This window comes from Leptonychotes weddellii, chromosome 11 (assembly GCF_054177405.1).
Source record: "Leptonychotes weddellii isolate Sample4059 chromosome 11, ASM5417740v2, whole genome shotgun sequence".
In the NCBI taxonomy this organism is placed as follows: domain Eukaryota; kingdom Metazoa; phylum Chordata; class Mammalia; order Carnivora; family Phocidae; genus Leptonychotes; species Leptonychotes weddellii.
In genome coordinates, this window is record NC_138379.1 from 272,702 (window position 1) to 290,993 (window position 18,292).

At 63.0% G+C, this 18,292-nt stretch overlaps 3 protein-coding genes and 1 long non-coding RNA gene across 11 annotated transcripts in view; 2 read left to right on the top strand and 2 right to left on the bottom strand.

The window, feature by feature from the left end:
* The window catches only part of LMNTD2 (lamin tail domain containing 2), a 25,278-nt gene extending 20,833 nt beyond the window's left edge, over positions 1–4,445 (bottom strand). The window contains exons 1-13 of the mRNA XM_081797484.1: positions 3,982–4,445; positions 3,484–3,571; positions 3,194–3,352; positions 2,837–2,908; positions 2,668–2,756; positions 2,048–2,343; positions 1,732–1,811; positions 1,555–1,643; positions 1,252–1,441; positions 1,049–1,168; positions 798–959; positions 356–471; positions 210–262 (exon numbers count right to left, since the gene is read on the bottom strand). Coding sequence (XP_081653610.1) covers positions 229–262; positions 356–471; positions 798–959; positions 1,049–1,168; positions 1,252–1,441; positions 1,555–1,643; positions 1,732–1,811; positions 2,048–2,343; positions 2,668–2,756; positions 2,837–2,908; positions 3,194–3,352; positions 3,484–3,571; positions 3,982–4,445 — 1,959 coding nt within the window. The 3' untranslated portion in view covers positions 210–228. The remainder of the gene's footprint in view (positions 1–209; positions 263–355; positions 472–797; positions 960–1,048; positions 1,169–1,251; positions 1,442–1,554; positions 1,644–1,731; positions 1,812–2,047; positions 2,344–2,667; positions 2,757–2,836; positions 2,909–3,193; positions 3,353–3,483; positions 3,572–3,981) is intronic.
* A 15-nt stretch (positions 4,446–4,460) lies between these two features.
* RASSF7 (Ras association domain family member 7) lies at positions 4,461–9,090 on the top strand. 3 transcript variants are annotated; one of them, XM_081797491.1, is made up of 6 exons: positions 4,461–4,607; positions 7,055–7,185; positions 7,371–8,083; positions 8,223–8,351; positions 8,428–8,509; positions 8,593–9,090. In XM_081797491.1, exons 2-6 carry the CDS (start codon positions 7,062–7,064, stop codon positions 8,622–8,624), a joined length of 1,080 nt encoding a protein of 359 aa, XP_081653617.1. In that variant the 5' UTR covers positions 4,461–4,607; positions 7,055–7,061; the 3' UTR covers positions 8,625–9,090. The 3 variants fall into 3 exon arrangements, with proteins under 3 accessions (XP_081653617.1, XP_006741843.1, XP_081653618.1); XM_006741780.3 differs by lacking the exon at positions 4,461–4,607 and adding an exon at positions 6,282–6,395; XM_081797492.1 differs by lacking the exon at positions 4,461–4,607 and adding an exon at positions 6,570–6,626.
* A 1,671-nt stretch (positions 9,091–10,761) lies between these two features.
* On the bottom strand, positions 10,762–13,208 carry LOC145716086 (uncharacterized). Its single transcript, XR_014138417.1, has 2 exons — positions 12,255–13,208; positions 10,762–11,782 (listed from the first exon to the last, which is right to left on the bottom strand). It is a non-coding gene; the product is annotated as an uncharacterized LOC145716086 (long non-coding RNA).
* A 3,642-nt stretch (positions 13,209–16,850) lies between these two features.
* PHRF1 (PHD and ring finger domains 1) overlaps positions 16,851–18,292 on the top strand; it is a 28,455-nt gene continuing 27,013 nt past the window's right edge. For 4 of the 6 annotated variants that reach the window (XM_081797476.1, XM_081797480.1, XM_081797479.1 and 1 more), the window contains exons 1-2: positions 16,851–16,984; positions 17,321–17,428. The gene's annotated coding sequence lies outside the window, so the exon portion shown is untranslated. Of the gene's footprint in view, positions 16,985–17,320; positions 17,456–18,292 lie in introns of all 6 variants that reach the window. The other 2 variants (XM_081797477.1, XM_081797478.1) reach the window with 2 other exon arrangements.

The window sequence follows — 18,292 nt, forward strand, 5'->3', positions numbered from 1 at the left end:
GGGGGGGGGCGGGGGAGGGCTGCACAGAGGGGCAGGGCCGGGAAGGGGAAGGGGCGCGGAGCCTGAGAGGCGCGGGGCTGGGGGCGGGCCGGGAAGGGGAAGGGGCGCGGAGCCTGAGAGGCGCGCGAGGCTGGGGGGGGCGGGGGAGGGCTGCACGGAGGGGGCAGGGCCGCGAAGGGGCGCGGGACAGCCCGCGCGCGCACACTCACCCGGACCCTGTGCTCCTTCCTAGCTTGGCAGTCCTCGAGGCACAGCCCAGCCTCTGCGGGGAACAATGACGCGATCGGTCAGGCGGGCCTCCCACCTCCCTGGCGAGTTGCCCGTCCTCCTTCCCTCTGCATCACTGCGTGCTCACCGGGGATGGAGGGCAGGAGCTCCGGCGCGAGGGTCTCTGCGGCCTCGGACTGCGCTGGCACCTCCCGTGGGCGGAAGATCTTGCTGGTGCTCAGCCGGGGAAAGAGGACCCGTGTCCTGGTGGGGCGAGGGGGTCGTGAGATCCGGAGCCCGCCCGCGGGAAGGGCAGTCCTGGAGAGGAAGGGGCTGGGGAGGCGGGGGGCCTGGGAGTGGTCTTGAATTACTAGGGGGCGAGCCTGGAGAGGACGGGACCTGGGGAGGTGGGTGGTGGCCCTGGTCAGGGACCGGCTTGGGGAGCGGCCCCAGAGGGGACTGGACCTGAGGTAGGGGAATGGTCCTTAACAGGGAGTCTGGGGAGACGGTTTTTGCAAGGGTGGGGCCTGGGACCAAGGGACCCGCGGTGCCCACCCGGGCCTCCGACGTCTGGCCCGGGCTTCCCGCACCCTGCCGGCGTGGGAGTGTTGAGGCCCAGGCTTCTGCTCGCAGGTGTCAGCCCCACGCCCGGGCTCTGAGAGCGGGAAGCGGTCTATGGACAAATCGGTGTTGTCAGCGAAGATCCTCGAGATGGGGGACACGCAGTGGGGGGCCTTATGCTCGCTCAGGACCTGCGGGGCCGGCCGGGAGGGGCACAGCGGTCACCCCCGTCCCGTGGGGCTCAACCCCCACCCCACCTCCGGCTGGGGTGCACACTGACCTTGCCCTTGGGGTTCAGGAGGAGAGTCACACATCCCCGGCTGGAGCGGAAGTGCACGGGCTCCTGGCCCAAGGAAGAGGGCAGCTGCTTCTTGGTGCTGCGGGGCCCCTCACCCCAAACCTGGTGGGCATCATGGGGTGGTGGGTGAGGAGTGGTGGGGGCCTGAGCCGGGGCCACGGGGGCTCGCGGGGAGCGGGGCGCACCGTGACGTGGTGCCGCGGCGCCAGCCGCGTGCCCGGCGGGAAGCGGTACGTGCACACGGGGAAGTCATGCAGGTGCTGCTGCAGCCTCAGGCCACCCAGGTCCGCAGTCTCCTCCAGCGACTGGTTGAGGACGCGCACAAACCTCTCCCGACCGTTAACAGCCACGATCTTCAGGCAGGAACCCGTTGGGCTGGGGTGAGGAGCAGGGAGAGTAGGGGCACTGTGCAGAGAGGCGTGGGCACCCCTCCACTGCGCCCTGGCCGAGACCCACTCCTGCTGTGACCCACCGGGTCACCCCCTCACCTCCAATGGCATGCAGAATGTGGGTGCTCTGGATCTGCACAGGACTCCCTCATCAGGACAGTCTTGCCAGGCTGGTCCCGGTGGGCTTTCTGGAGATCCAGGGAAAGGGGACCTGTTGGAAGGGGTACCTCCATATGGAGCATCCACTGTGGACATCTCATGGGAGGCCAGACCGACCTGCAGCACCCTGAGGGTGCACTTGGGAGAGGAACAGCTCCCGGGGTCAGATCCAGAGCAGGAGGGCTGGACCCTGGAGGCTGAGGGAAGCAGAGATGTAACTCCAAGTATGGGCCTGGGGGGGCAGGGGGGTCTTGGAGCCAGAGTGCCGAGACAGCAGCACTTATCATCCAAGACCACCCTAATCCCTAGGAGTGGCCTTGCTCTGGGCAGTTGTGAAGACCAAGCTGTTGGGGGACACGGTGTTTAGGGCTTTGGGCAGAGATCATAACCCTGTTGGGGGGGGTGGTAACTGGGGAGGCCCGCTCCACTCCACCTTCAGGCTGTGTCTGCATTTCCCTGCTGAGGCTCCTCGAGCGTGCCTCTGTCAGCTCAGAAGAATGGCAGCCTGGCGTGCCGGGTGGGTGTCCTGTCACCTTCTGCATGCGATAATGCTCAGCCAGCTGGCCACTGCTGGAGTCGGAGTCCGCGCCCCCCGAGCTGCTAGTGCCCACGAAGGGCAGGGAACTCCACTCGACACTCTTGAGACGCTGTTCCATGCGCTGTCTGTGCAGCTCCGAGCCCCACTCGTCCAACGGTGGGGACCGCGGGGGTGGCAGGGGTCGTGGATGCCTGTGGGCCACAGTGCTGATCTGCTCGCAGCTGCTGGCTTTGGCTTCTAGACTCTAGCCTTGTGCCCATCTAGCCTCCTCAAGATGGATGGGGCACCCCGGGACCCGGCCTAGGGAAAAGGCTCCTGGAAGGACCATGAGGGCTCCAGAGCCCTTTTCCTTCACTGTGAACCTCATCCTACATATGAGAGAACTGACCTTCGAAGGTGTGAGTTACTTGTCCAGACACACTAAAGGTAGAACTTGGACTCTGGCCCACATATGCCAAGGCACGCTCTCCCCCCTGCCCTGCACCCCTGGAGGATTGCCTGACCAGCAAAGTTACTTTTGGTCTGAGCTGGACTCGATGTTGATGAAGAGGTTGGGATACCGCTGGGCAATGCTGTTCCAGTCCACGTTCTCCAGCCGGAAACCCTGGTCAGGAAGCAACAGGCATGTGGCCCTCCCATCCTGCAGGGCTGCCGGCTGTGAAAGCACATGGGGGCCTTGCTTACCTCCCCGGTGGAGGGGCCCTGTTCACTCTCAGAGAGGTCACTGAAGTCCATCAGGGTTTCTGCAGTTACCACCTGCACAGGGGGAGTGGAGGCCAGTGGGCAGGGGCTGGGGAAAGAGCCTCTCTCCTTTGACCTCACCAGCACCTGAGAGACACACTTGCTGTGCGTCCACTTGGCGGAACCAGGGGGTTCCTCCCTGCCCCGTGGTCCTGAGGGGAGACAGGTTTCCCAGGCAGGCCAGCCCCCCTCCCCCCAGCAAAAGCACCCGAAGGAGAGACACTGGCTACCCAGGGGATGTCCAAGGAGGGTTGGGGAGGGGGACACGGGAGGCAGGAGGGTGGGCCGAGTGGGGCTTACCTCCACACTGCCAGTGGAAGATCGTAGTATGCGACCCACCCAGGAGGAGCGGGCCAGCTGCAGGAGGCAGGACTTCTGGAAGGCCTGCAGCTCAGCCTCCAGCTGCTGCATCGTGGTCATGGTCTGCAGCAAACGTTCCTCCAGCTGGGACTTCTCCTGCTCCAGGAGGGTGCATAGGTGGGCAGGGTCTTCTCCAGGTGCCGACCCCCAAGGCCAACCCCTACCTGGCCCCTGATCCTCACCCCAGCTTGGGTCCCCTGCCCAACTCCCTGATCCCACCTGCCCCTCACCAGCTGGGCCTGTTTCTTCTGTTCTTTCAACTCCAGAGTCAGCTTTTGGACCTGGTTCTGCAGGAACTTTTCCTGATTGCATGCGCTCCTGGGGGAAGGGGCAATCTCAGCAGCCCCCAACTCGAGGTCAGTAGCCAAGGAAGGGAGAAGGAGGGGCCCCTCTTCACTGACACTGGGGGCCCAAGGGCACAGAGTTCCAGGGGGCTAGGCCAGGTCTGGCTCTGAGAAGTCTGGGTTGTAGGTGGGGTCTAGGTTCAGTGACTAAAAATGTGTTCAGAGTTAGGATCTGGGCACGTTCACAATATATTCACTTTTTCAGGGTTAGGGTAGAGGGTCAGGATCCAGGTAAGGCTTAGGGCTAGAGGCAAAGGTCAGAGTAAGAATCAAGTTGGAGTGTCGGTCAGGACCAGTGGTTGGGGATGGGGTCAGACAAAAACCAGGAGTTTGGGCCAGAACAGAGGCTGGGTTGGGCTGGGGGACTAGTGCTTGGCTGCTCACCTCTCAGATGGAAGTCCAGCCACCTCGTGCAGGACGTGGCAATGCCGGGCATCCTGGTGGTTCTGGATGGCCCACCGCAGGGCCTGGATCTCTAGTTCCCGTTGACCCCACAGCAGCCGCAGGGTTCGAGGGTCCAGGGACTCAGGGGCCAACCTGCAATGCCAGCGATCAGACCCTGCCCTCTGGCTGACCAGGCCCAAGTGGCTGACCACCCCTCCCTCCCTTCCTTCCTGCAGGTTGACAGAGAAGACCACCCGTGGAGAGCTGGGCTTGGTGTCCTGTGGGCATGTGGTAGCCACTGGTTCTTGGGGTGTGCCAGCTGGAGGCTCCAGGTGGCCATTGACTGGCTCTTGGTCCACCAGGGATAAGGAAGCCTCTTTCTCAGCTTCTTCAGCCTCTTGGCAAGACTCAGGGGCCATTCTTGATGTTCCTGGGGGAGCTGAGAGGGACGGTGTGGCTGTCATTCTTGTGTCCTACGTATGGATGCCCCTGTGGCCATGAGCGTCTGCCTATGCCTGACAGCCCTAGACAGTACCACTCCAAAGAGGTCTGTGTGTGTGTACACGCGTGTGTGCGCACACCCCCCACAGGACACTAGACTGCTGGTCACATGTGTGCTCACATCTGTGTGTTTCTGACCAGGACAAGGCAGCAGGTCACCCCCCACAAGCAACATGTCACCTGAGTGTTTGCACATTTCCTGTTGTCGTCCCCCTGTCACCCTTGCCTTCTAGGACCTGAGGTCCTGTCCCTCAACCTAAAGCAAGGGTCCTCAGAGGGACTGGTCCTTTGCCTGTGATGCCCCCAGACCCAGGGCCTTACCCCCAACACTCACCTGAGGCCTGAAATCCAAGCACGCCTAGGGAAAGAAAGGCGCTAGAGTGTTGCCATGGATACCAGTACTCAGAAGGGGAGGGGCTGTTTGTTACCAGGAGCTTCCAGGGAAACCCCAGACCAGGGCCCTGAGTGAGCCTTGGGCCCACCCCGACCCAGCCTGAAGGAGAAACTCTGAAAGGCTGGGTTGTTGCCCAGCTGGCCTTAGCAGGCCCGGGGGACCATAGAGTGACCAGCAGGGCCTGCCATGGTCACACACGCAGTCTGCCGCCCCCAACCAACCTTGAGGAGGCTCCCACGGTCCCTCCCCAGCTTAACTATGGCAGCCGGCAGGTATTGGAGGCATTGCTGCCCTGCGTATGGGGGCTTACTGGACTCTATCCAGCAGTGAGCCCCTCCTGAGTGCTTCCCACAGCATCTTGGCACTCAGAGGCTGATGCCCACCTACCTAACCCACAAGTTAGAAGCCTCTCTTTCTCCAGTTCATCTCCACCACCTTGGGGAGCCCTGGGGACCCTCTCATAACTATGATAACAGTTCTCTCTGCCCCAGAACAAAAATGAGGCACCAGACCTGACACACAGACCAATGCCCTCCAGCCTTCACCCCCCCACCTCACTTTCATTCATTAAGACTCTCAACTCTGCCTTTTTGTAGGACTTCCTGTGCTGGGGAGGATACAGGCAGGCAGGAGGACCCCCCCCATGGCTTGTTGTGAGGAGGCAGAGCAGGCTCTGAAAGCCTGGTCCACAGACAGCAGAGGCTGTGAGGGACCCTGGCTGCTGAGCTGGCTCTGGTTCTGCCAGGCACAGGGTGCCCGCGTGTGTCCACAACTCGAGGAGGCACTGGGCCCCACTGGGGGCAGGGAGGGGTGGGGGAAAAGAGCCCAGGGTCATTGTCTTGCTTTGTCCCCAGCAACTTCAGGGCAGCCTTCTCCCCACCAGGACTGTCAGCCTGGCTGCAGCCAGAGAGCACCATCGCTCTCCCGCGGGGGCTCCCAGCTCCCGACCCCTGTGCGTCCTGACGACCGGCCCTGAGGGAGCCGGGTCGGTGGGACCCTGGCCTTGGGGCGCCGCATCTGCCCCTCTGGATGCAGAGGCTACCGGGTCCTAGGCCTGTGCCCTCACCCTAGGCAAGAGACTTATCGGACTGGGAGGCTTCTGAGGAAGTCCGCCCGGGACCGGAGCCAGACACCTGTCCCACGCGCCGCCAGCCGGCCGGGGACGCGCTTCCGCGTAGTTCGCGGTCTTCAGGCGTGCGTGGACGAGGCTCGGCCCGCCCCTCCGCGCCGCCGAGCTCCGCCCACACCTGGGCGCCGCCGAGGGCGGGGCGGGCGGGGAGCCAATGGGAGGGGCGGGGCAAGGAGGGGCAGCCAATGGACATTGGTTCAAGGCGGGGAGGGCGGGCAGGGCGACCCTGGGAGCCAGTAGGGAGGCGCGGGGCGGGGCGCTCGGGCTGCGGGCCAATGGAGTGGCGAGCCGGGGCTCGCCCGCTGCGCTGGAGGCGGCAGGTTGCGGCGGCGCCCGGCGCCGGGAAGCAGCCGGTTCGAGTCTGCGTCCCGGAGGCCAGCGAGCGCCCAGGTGAGCCGCGCAGGGCCCCAGGTCCTCCTGCGTGCGGGGCGCTGCCTCGGGCAGAAACTCCGATGGAGGGGCGCGGGCTGGGCCGCCGTGGGGCCGCGTCGCACCTGCAGCGGCTCCGCAGCAGCGACGGCGGCCTGGGGGGCGAGCGCAGCGGCTGGCGGGAGAGAGAAGGGGGCTGCCCGCGCCGGCGAGGGTCGCCCAGGCGCAGTTCCGTGGCTCCGGAGGGCCGAGGTCTGAGTCGCGGCGAGGGGGCGTTCCCATGGTAGCGGGAAGCCGTGTTTTCATGAGGGCGCCTTTGGGTGCCTGAGGCCGGCGTCCCGTGGGAGGGGCAGTGCCTTTCGAGCCAGGTGACTGGGGAGGCAGGAAGTTCTGGATCTGGTTAATGATTCGCCTTGTTCCGGGAGTGGGGCGGGGCAAGAAGCTGGGAAGTCGGGGAGCTTCAAAGTGCTTCTGGAGGGCACAATGATTACCCATTGGGGGGGCTGGTCTTGACTACCTCCACCCCAACACCGTATGGCCTACGTGTGGGGCTAGGCATAGGAGAGCAGGACTGGCATGGGGAGGGGGCAGTAGCCCTGAACCACTTCTGGAGGTGAGAGGAGCCAGGCGGTGGTGGGGCCAGGCAGGGCCTGACCCTGTGGCCTTTGTCCTCCCTGCAGGACAGGGATGCTCTCCGGGCTAGCAGCGATGGAGCTGAAGGTGTGGGTGGATGGCATACAGCGCGTGGTCTGTGGGGTCTCGGAGCAAACCACCTGTCAGGAAGTGGTCATAGCACTAGCCCAAGCAATAGGTGAGTCCTTTCAGGCAAGATGGCCCAACAGGTGCACCTGAGGTGGGGCCTGGCCCTCGGGCCCCTTCCCCCATCGAGGGTGGGGCTGGCTGATGATCCCTCTTGCCCTTCCCTAACTTCTCAAGCCAGGTGGATGGAGGGTGTTGGGGGGGGTGCATAGGCTGACCTGTCTCCTCCTACCCCAGGCCAGACGGGCCGCTTTGTGCTCGTGCAGCGTCTCAGGGAAAAGGAACGGCAGCTGCTGCCCCAGGAGTGTCCAGTGGGTGCCCAGGCTACCTGTGGACAGTTTGCCAGTGATGTCCAGTTTGTCCTGAGGCGGACAGGGCCCAGCCTTGCTGGGAGGCCTTCCTCAGACAGTTGCCCACCTCCTGAGCGCTGCCCAGTCCGAGCCAGCCTCCCCCCAAAGCCACGGCCAGCCCTGGGCCACGAGCAGCGCCAAGCACTGACCTTCAGCCTGGGGTGCCCTGGGCTGGCCCCCAGCCCTGCGCTGCCTGAGCCTGTGGCCCCAGTAGCACCAATCCCAGGCTCCTGTGCAGACCTGCAGAGCCTGGAGCGAAGGGTGCGGAGGAACGCAGTGGAGCTGGGTCAAGAGGCCTTCTGGGAGCAGGAGCTGCGGCGGGAGCAAGCACGGGAGCGTGAGGGGCAGGCGCGCCTGCAGGCCCTGAGCGCAGCCACTGCTGAGCATGCTGCCCGGCTGCAGGCCCTGGATGCCCAGGCCCGTGCCCTGGAGGCTGAACTACATCTGGCCTCTGAGGCCCCTGGGCCCCCCTCACCCACAGCATCTGCAACTGAACGCCTGCGCCAGGACCTGGCTGCCCAGGAACGGCAGAGCGCACAGGTACAAGGCAGCCTGGCCCTGGTGAGCAGGGCCCTGGAGGCCGCCGAGCACGCCCTGCAGGTAAGCCCACAGGCCCCTGAGCCCCTGCTGATGTCCCCAATGTGAGCAGATTTGGGGGTTGGTCTCAGGGTCAGACTAGGGAGAGCATGAGGCCATGGAGCCCTATGGCTGTGTCCCCTGAGGGCTCCCTGTGCCCCAGGCCCAAGCCCAGGAACTTGAGGAGCTGAACCGGGAGCTCCGTCAGTGTAACCTGCAGCAGTTCATCCAGCAGACGGGGGCTGCACTGCCACCACCCCCCCGGCCAGACAGGGGCCCCCTCAGCACACAGGTCAGAGTGGTTCTGGAGGGAGGCCAGGTGGGTGGGAGGCCTGGCCCAGCTCCAAGCTGACCTACTCTCCCCATAGGATCTTCTGCCTCCAGCCAGAGAAGAGCCCCTCACAAGGACCCCTCAGAATCCTGCTCTAGTGTCCGGCCTGAGTCCAGAGAGTATGTCGTGTTTTCCCCACTTTCGGTGGGACAGGGTCTTCCTGGGGCCTCCTCAGTCCCCTCAGCCTGTGCCCTCCCCACAGTTGCCCCAATGAGGCAGAACTCCTGGAGGTAGCAGCTCTTGCCCTAGAATGGACATCCACTGCCAGCCCAGCCCTGGGCTCCAATGACATGAGCGAGGGCAGCCAAGGCCAGCCCGACCCGGACAACAGGAGATTGGCGGTCGCAGAGGATTCATTCCCCCATACAGTGGGAAGCCCTGGTGCCCTGGGTCTGAGACAGAACACCTCAGAGCCCCGGGGTTTCCACTGTGGGGGGCAGGGGGAGGCTGAGGACACTTGCCCTAGTCCTTGCCAAGTCTGCCAAGCCCCCTGGAGAAGCAGGGGGCGGGACCAGCTCAGAATTCGCTGCGCCCCAAAGGCCATGGCTCCTTATTGGGGTTGGGAGATGTGTGGACACTGCTCGGCCTGTGGGTGTGTGCTTGCATGTGGGAAGTATCCTTCCTTGAGCCTGCATGCACACACGGCGTGCCGCCTCCCCTACCCCAACCCTAAAACCTCAATAAACTGCCCAGAATGGCTTGAGTGTGTCCTGAGGCTGTACTGGACAGGGTCTGTGGGACCTAAAACTTGAGACCAGCCAGAGTCACTGGGGAGTACCCCAAGCTACCCGGGGCTGGCCACAACCAGGGCTCTTGAGGAGGGGGGGTGTCTCCCAGGGACCAGTGGTCAGTTGGGCCCAAAGCTGGGGCTTGTAGGGCCTCACATTTCCAGCTGCTGCACCCAGGGGCTCTCCTTGGCAGCCCAAGCCTAGGTTGAGAGTTGGACAGTATGGGGCCTTAACAGCAGCCTCAGCCCTGGTCTGGGTGCCCTCCTCTGGCCTACTCCTCACCAGTAGCAGGAACTGCCACCCCATTGGGATGGCTCCTGGACATGCCAGACCTGCCTATCAGGTTTACTGAGAGCTTGTGGGGGCAGGTCCCCAGACTCCTGGTCGGCCAGGACCAAGGAGCTTCGCCCAGAAGAGCTGTGTAGGCCCCATGAGGGTGTGGCTGCCCAGCCCCCCAACAGGCCCCCTCTGCTTCCCAGGTGGGTGTGAAGGCTCTGCTGTGTGCCTGCAGCCTCAAAATTAGGGCAGAGTGATGTCCAAATCACGGTCCTGGTCCTGGGTGGGCTGCAGGTCCCACCTGTGAGCACTGTGGCTGGGGTTGGAGCTCTTTGTGATGGTCAGAACCCAGGGGCTCGGTGCAACCATGGATATTAGGGAACAGGAAATGGAGGCATCCTAGATGATAGGGGTCTTTGTGCTGAGTTTGGGGGTCAGCAACTTTGGGATGGACTCAGCCTTCTGGAGTGGCCCCTGAGCTGGGCCTGGTGTTCCCCACTTCTTTTGAGGCCAACCATAGGGGACATGAAGTCCTGAGTACAAGGAGCAAGGAAGCCACCAAGAGGCAACACCATCAAGAGCATCTTGTGGGGGAGGGGGGGGCAACCAGGACTGGATACTTCCTGCCCAAGATGGAACAGGACTGGGAGCGACGACTGGACAGGCCAGGCAGCAGCAGGGCACTTCTGGCCCAGGCTCCTGACTCCAAAGCCCCCAGCCCTACCCGGCTCCTACCTACACTCCCACCCGAGCCCACCGTCTACCTCACAGCAGCCCATTCCAGACAGGGCCAAGTGCAGGGTCACATGGGTATAGCCTGGAATGCAAATGCTGATTGTGTTGTGCCCTGGATGGGAGGGCTGGAGCTACAGGCAGTCACCACCAGGTCCAAGGGGCCTGCTCTCCCCACCCACAGCCCTCACCTGTGCTCAGGTGGGTTGGATGTACCTCTGGGCACCTGCCCCGAGCCCCAGCACGGGTCATCTCCCAAGCTGAGCACATTGGCCAGCACAGGGCAAAGCCAGGTGCTAGCTGGGGACTAGCCCACGGCCTCCCGGTGTCATGTGCTTTCCCACCCCCAAAGGGAATCAGTTCCGATGCTAGCACAGCTCACACACCTCTGGTCTCCTGTGTTTGTTTTCAGGGAACACCTGTTCCTTCTGAGACCTCGCCAGGGACCTGTTCCTGGTCTGCTACTGGCTGAGAAAGCTGATGAGCCCTCTTTTCCTGGGACCTGGGTCCTCAGGTAGCCGCTGTGCTCTAGGGTGGGGAAAGGGGCAGAACCTTCCTCCTCTGTGGCTGTTCCAGGTGGACAAAATCCCACATCCCCAAAGTGGCCACAGGTGCTTCAAATCAGTAAGGAAGCGTTGGAATTGCTGAAAAGTTTACTTTGGAGCTTTAAGCTGCACTTTGAAAACAATGATGTGGGCTATGCTGACCTAAGGAGAGACCCAGCTCCCCCCCACCAACATACACACACATCCACGCCATGGCAGAGCAGGACCAAGCCAGGTCAGGCCAGTTGCCCATGCAGGATGAGACAGGACCCGGCTTGATGTAACTGCAGAGGCAGCCTTCATCACTGTCTGTAGGGCCAGGCTGCATTGGGGGATAGCACTGGAGCTCCTCCTGACCTCAGAGTTCTGCTCACCCCCCAGTGCAAAGGTACTCTTGTGGGTTGGCTGAGAACACTGGGGGTCACCCACAGCAAGTCATCGCCCTGTGGCAGCCAGTCAGCTCCACTGGTTCTCAACCCTAAGGCCACCCACAACTTCGCTGTCTCCTGCAGAACCTGCCCGGCCAAGCCTACTGGGTGTGACCCTCAGTACACCAGTGACCTTTAGGACAGGCTCCCTCCAAACGTGAGTCCAAGTGCATGCAAGGCCTCAGCTAAGGTTGCCCCTCCCTCACGCTGTGCTGACAACTGCAGACCCAGCTCCAGCCATCAACCCCCACTGTCTGGGAGAGGGCCTGTTGCAGGCATCCTGGCCCCTGCATGCCTAGAGGCTGCTAGGGGTGTGCTCCCGGACCAGCAGATTTTCAGAGTGGATTGAAAACCCCCAGCAGAGGAACAGGCCCTGCAGACAGGCTGGGGGCTCTACCAGGTGCCCCCACCTCTGGGAGGGCATGTCGCTGGGCACCACAAGTGGGTCCTTGGCATTCTGACTCCTTTAGTGGCCTTGCTGAAGTGGCAGAAATGTACAGAAAAGCCAAATCCGTCACCATCTTCCTTAAGAAAGTTTCCAGAGGTGGCCCTCAAGAGGCAGGTAGTAGGGGCTCCGGTCCTGAGGGCCAAGGGTCTGACCACAACACCCGTGCCTGCCCAGGGCTGCCCTCGGCTTGGAAACATTCAGAAGACCATCCCAGCAACTCTGCACATCCTGGCACCTGAGACACACAAGGAAAAGAAAAGTTCCCTCCAAGGGCGCATTTGGCCCAACCTGAGCCCCCTCTTGTGGAGGGCTGTGAAGCCCCACGATGTTTCCCCTTCCTCCCCACCCCCCCTGCTGAGTGCCGACAGGCAGACCCGGTCCACAGGGGCTCCCTCGCCTCTCCCCGCCTTGGTGCTCGCCCTCCCACCTGGTCTGGCTGTCCCCTGCCCAACACAGCAGGGTCACAGAGGGGCCGGGGCGGTCGCGCTGCCCAGGGACAGATCAGCCGCTGTCACACGCACAGTGGGTCCGGAGCAGCGCAGTGTGCGGTGGGCAGTGGCTGCCCTGCGCCTGGAGGCCACCGGGTGGACGGAGGGGCCGTCCCCCACCCCCGACCCCTCCTTCCCCTCCAACTTGTCCGTCCGAGCCCCACCGCACCAGCCCGGCCCGAGCCCCCGCCCGCCGGTCTGGGACCCCTCGCGCGTCACCTGCAACCGCGGCGCGGGGCCGTCGCCGGCTCTCAGCCCAAATTCGGCGGCGGCCGCTGGCCCCTGGCGCCCCCGACCGGCCCCCGACCGCCCCGCGCCCGGCCCGTATGCAAATATGCGGGTCTCGTAGCCAATGGCCAGCTGGGCCGGGCCCGCCCTGCTGCGCCCCAGCCAGTGGGCGCGAGGTGGGGGCGGGTCGCCACGCCCACCGCCGCGCGGCCCCTCGCGGGCGCGGCAGGCGCGTTCCTTTCCGCACGTCGGCCTCGGGGCGGGGCCGCCACCTGCCGGGCGGGGCCTGCGGGCGCCGCGCTGCTGCCGTGCAGGGCGTCTCCCCCTCCGGCCGGGGCGGTGGTACGGCCCGAGGCGCTCCCCCCGCCCTCGCGGCGGGTCGGCAGCTCCCGGGAACGCGCGGGGCTGGGGTGCACGTAGCCTGGCCGCACCCTCGGGACGCCCGTGGGGCCCGCGTTGCTCGCCGCCCCCGCGGAGTGCTGTGGCTGCCGGGCGGGGGATCCGTGGTCCCCCGGTGGGATCCGTCGCCTTGGAAGGCTTGGAGTCCGAGTCCGGAGGGGACACGGCGCGGGGCGCAGGGCCATCGCTGGTTTGCCCCGTCCTGTCTGGGCTTTGAAAAAGTATAAAACATGAGAATAGACTGTTTCGGACCTGGAGTTATTGACTCCTGGGTGGTGCCCCAAGGTGGCAGCCAAGGGAGATTTGGCCCTGGCCCCCTTCCCTTCACACTCCCCTCCCCGCCTCCATGGCCAAAGGGGACCCCGAGGCAGAATCAGGGGTCATGCGGACCCCTAATGAGGTAGAGAGATGCTTGCTCCCCTTTTGTTCCTGACACAGGAGTCCTCATAAGCCCTCTGCGCCCCTCCAAAGTAAGCCAGAGCTCCCCACTTTCCCTCACCTCACTCAGTCTCACGCATCTGCCTCAGACCCTGGCCTTCCCTAGGGGACCCTACTCACCTGGTTCCAAGGAGCTTCGAAGGAGCCCTCCACTCTTCACTGCCCAGGGGCCATAGCCCTCAGCCTCAGCCACCCTGGTCCCTGGTGGTTCTCCTGTGGCCCTCCTGGCCTCTACACCACCTGTTCCTGGTTCTCCCTCCAGTGACTTCCCTGCATCCCACGTGTGCGGAGGCTGGAGCCCAGCAGGTGCCGCAACCCCAGGACAGACCCTGCTGCACCCTTCCCATCATCACGGTCACTTCATTTCTTCCTTCAAAACCATTGCCTGAGTGGCTAAGTGCTGAGGCTCCAGGGAAGCATAGGCGTTGCCTGGGACATCAGGAGCCTGAATCCTGGGGATAGAAATTCAAGGCAGGATGTTGTGGGTGTGGCCACCTATGGGTGGGGAAAGAGCACAGAGGAGCAAGGAGCTGGCTCAGTTCTACTGGTAGTCAGAGGTGGAGGGGTAAGCAAAGCCTGGATAATGTGGTCTGGAAGGAATCCCTAGGAATCTGCAGGATCCCTGAGGAGGCCCACACCTTCAGGACAGGATAGAGGTTCGGAGGAAAGAAATCTGGGGTTTGGGGACAGAGAGAAGCCAAAAGTCAGGGTGACTGAGTTCCTGTCTTGCCATGCCTGGTATGACTTCCAGCTGTGCCCCCCAGTCCTGCTGGTTCCAAATGCACCCCTTATCACCCTCTATAGTGGGTTGAATAGTGTCCCCTCAAAAAGATGTCTGTATCTTAGCGCCTAGACCCTGTGAATGTTACCTTACTTGCAAAAAGGGTCTCTGCACCTGTAATTAAGGGTCTTGAGATAAAATCATCCTGGTTTACCTGGGTGGGCCCTAAATCCAATGACAAGTGTACTTATAAGAGACAGATGAGAGATACAGACACATGTGAAGGCCATGTAAAGACAGAGGCAAAGTTTGGGGTGATGTGGCCACAAGCCAAGGAAGCCTGGAGCACCAGAAACCAGAAGAGGCAAGAAAGGATTTCCTACAGATTTCCCAGGGAGCACAGCTGCCTTGGATTTCGGATTTGTAATTTCTGGGACTGTGAGAGAACCATCTGTTGTTTTAAGCTACCCAGTCTGTGGTCATTGGTTAGGGCAGGCCCAGGACACTAATAGGCCTGCATTCCTAAGTCAGCTGTACCTGTCTCCTCCCCCCGCTCTGGCCCTGTGTTTGTGTGCAGGCCTGACGGCAGGGGAAAGGGCTGGCCTGTGCGGGACAGAACCAAGGTAGCTCCCAGTCATGCTCCACCCTCCCGTACAGAACTGTGCATTTCATGTATGTTCCTGCCTGTGCTCTGGGTGGGGGTGGAGCAGAACAGGATGCATGCACTAGCACACACCCCAAACCCAGCAAGGGATACAGAGTGCAGGTCTATGAGGGGCATGGGGCAGGGTACACATGTTGTGTCCCTGCTTGGAACTAGCATGTGAGAGGTGGCAGGTGGGTGGCTAGTCAGTGTGCACTGGAGGTGACAGTACTGATGGGGGTGACCACATGCATGTGGGAGGGCATCAGTAGGTGGGAGGTTTATTATGTGCCTGTGCTCTCGAGGTACCACCTATGTTCAATTTGGGCCCAGACCAATGGCTCTGGGCAGTTCCCTGGGAGCACAGCTCACATCTAAGCACAGGTTGACATGGCTGGTTAGGTTGTGCACTGCCCAAGGATGCCTGCTGAGTAAGTATTTTTCTATATCTCATGTGGGTGCATGTGTTTATTATGTCAATTTTCCAGGAGCCCCAGGAACAGCGGCAGATGAAGGTAGGAAGGGCTGCCCCCTCTCCAAGGAGACTCCAAGTTGGCTATAAGCTGATTGTCCAACTCCTTCATAGGAGCATCAGCAGGGTACCCCTATACCCCATGTGGGAACCTCTGCTGGGTAGTATCCTTCTATCCAATGGTCTTCAGCAGGTAGGCACGTGTGTCTAGAAGGGCCAGCACATGCCAAGCTCCACGCTGAGAAGGAGAGGGAGGGGGAGGTGCTTGGTGCAGGGTAGTCACCATGATGGACCCCACCCAAAGTGCAATCCCAATACTCACCCACCCAGCCCTCAATCTCCGTTTTATGGGCAAGGACACGGACACACAGAGAGGTCAAGAAGCTGTTCCATGGTTACATGATTGATACACTGGGAGCCCAAGTGCCCAGGTTTAAGTACTTGGCCTGGAGGACACCCAAGAGACACCGTGCTGCACCAGCCAACCCTCTCCAGACCCCACCCCTCTGGCCCATGGAGAGGAATTGCTCCAGAGTCTTCCTTATCTCTGGCGCCATCCATTCTCCCTCTCTGCAAAATCCTTTTCAGAGTGTGTAAACTAGCTGTTATCTCTCTGGCAGTAAGCAGAAAAGACAACCCTCCCTTGGCTGGCTCCACTCTTCCTTCCTTTTGCAGCAGGGCCACTTGCAAGAGATGTTGGTGCGCTGGTTACTCTCCCACCCTCTTTAAACTCCCCCACGGCCCTCCCGCCTCCAACGCTGCTATTCTCAGGGTCACAGTGACTCCCACCTCACTCGACCCAGGGCCCTGCTTGATGGTCCTTCCTTCCCTGGCTTCCAGAACCCCTCTCCTGGTTCCCCTCCTGTTTACTTCACACATCCCTCAGCAAATCCCCTGTCTTCAGAATCTACCAGGAGTTTCTTGCTTCCCAAACCTGAGCTGCACCCATGGTGGTTCCTGAACTGGGGATCCCCCTGTGTCTGCCCTCACTGCTCTAGTCTTTTCCCCACCTTGCCCCCCCGTCCCCCCCTCCCCCGCGGAGCCTGCACGTGTCATCCTGCTCGAGATCCTCCCGTGCCCCTAGCGCCTCTGGCCACTTCCCGCACTGGGCCCAGCCACCCCTGCTTGGCCTCCTTTCTGAGGTCCGGCGGCGGCTTCTCGGTGCTCTGCCCACGGCGGCCCCTCTGGGCCCCCACGTCATTGCCAGGTCCATCCTCACCGCCTAACACTGGCCAGTCCTCCCAGGCTCCTGAGCCCCGGACCCTATCCTGCTTTATCCTTCATCATAGCGCGAGTCAGGTTTTCACACACCACGCGGTGTGGTGACCGACAGCGCTGGTGGTTTCCGGTGTCTGAACCAGATGGGACGCGGGGCTAGGGTCTCCTCCCGCTGTGCCCAGCACCTGGAGGAGCGTGCCCACATAGGACTCCATCAGTGTTTGGTCCAGGAGCGACTGTGGGGCGCGAAGCTGCTCGTCCCCGGAGCGCCACAAGGCGAGCGACGAACGCCCCGGGGGCTCGGGGCGTGACCAACACCGAGGAGGGCCGGGCCACCGCGTGGGGCGGGGCAGCAGGGTTGGGGCGTGCCCACGGGCATGGGCGGGGCCAGGTCTGAGGGCGGGGGCTCAGGTGTGCCGGACGGCCGCTTCCATTCGCCCTGGTCGGAGGGCCGGGGCTCGGACTGTACCAATTCGCGGCGGGGGAGGGCTGACACGGAACAGCCTACTGGCGGGGGCCTAGACAGCACAAGGTCTTCCAGACACTAGTCTTCCTGGGCGGTGGGCCAGCATTAAGCAGTGTTTGCGAAGTCCCGAAGCCCCCGGCCACGGCGAGCAGCGCCTTCCGCCACTTCAGGCTCTTCCTCCCCGCCCTGGTCCCAGTGGTTCCCGCCAACGGGCGGGGCGAGGGAGAGGGCCCCGGAAGCCGGCTCCGTGCACTTCCGGGTCGGGGAGCGCGCGGCGGTGGCGGCGGCGGCGGCCTAGTCGAGGCTGGCGCTCGGGCGGCGCGGCGAGCGCGCGGGAGCGGCGGGAGGGACGCAAGGTTCCCGGGTACGTGCGGGGCCCGCGGCGGCCCCGGGGTCCCGACCGCGCCCCGGCGCGAGGGCCGTCCGCGAGCGCCGCGCGCTTTGTCTGCGGCCTGCCCCTCGGGGCGAGGCCTGCGCCGCGCTGGCCCCGGGCGGGCGGCGGGGAGCGCGGGCGGGCGGCGGGCAGGGCCCGCGCCCAGGCCGGGAGGCCCTTCGGGCCGCAGGCGGGTTTCTGGGGGGGCCGCCGCCTGTCCGCAGCCGCGGGGGGCCCAGCCGCCTCGTCCTGTGGAGTCCCGCCCCAGCCCGCGCTGTTTCCCTCCCGGCGCGAGCGAAGTGTGACCCTGAGCCAACTCGTTCCCAGCTCCTGGCCGTCGCTGCAGCCGGCGGCTTCGTCTGCGTTTCGGCAGCCCGAGCGGCTCACGGGACGGTCTCCTATTAGCTCACGTAGTCTTCGCAACAAGCCCCCGCAGTAGGTATTGCCCTTCCTGTTGTGCACGTGAGTACATCGGAGGAGGGAGCGGCTGCGCGTTCTTCTTAGCAGCGTTCGTGTTACACCTTGTCGATTTGGGACATTGTATGCTGCTGTTGTCTCTGCAGGAGCGTGTGGTAATCTGCCTGGGAGCCTCATTCTCACCAGGGGTCCTGTGGTTAGAGATTTTATTTATTTATTTGAGACAGAGAGCACAGGAGAGGGGGGAGGCTCAGAGGGAGAAGCAGGCTCCCTGCCGAGCAGAGAGCCCGATGCGGGACTCGATGCGGGACTCGGTCCCGGGACTCCAGGATCATGACCTGAGCCGAAGGCAGTCGCTCAACCGACTGAGCCACCCAGGCGCCCGGGGGTCCTGTGGTTAGAACCTGAGGCTAAGGTGAGGCCTCCCAGGACCGCGGGGAGGGTTCCTTACAAGAATGTTGAGTCAGAGTAACAGTGGCTGGCAGCGTCCAGTGCGTTTCTGCACCAGGCCGGTGGCAAGGCCCCCATGGGGCGAGCCTGCTTTGGGCCTCTCTGCAGCCCCCCAGTATAGACTCTTGGTGTCCACGTCAGCCCCGCAGAGACCTTGTTGGCCCTATTTTTTCACTCCCATTGCAGTTTACAGTTTTCAGGTCTCCTATCCTTCATGGCAGACGTGGAGTAAAGAATGACAGTCCTGGCCAGGTGTGCAGTGCTGGGCCTGGCATGCTTGCTCAGGGCCTGGCACAGGCACCAGTTACCACCAGAAGTTCTTTGGCTTTCTTAGTAACGGTTGGAATCATAGGTGCTTTGGTGCATTTGAAAAAAAAATTATTTCCTCTCAGCTCCCTAAATCTAGAGGTAGAGCAGGAGAGCCACAGAACA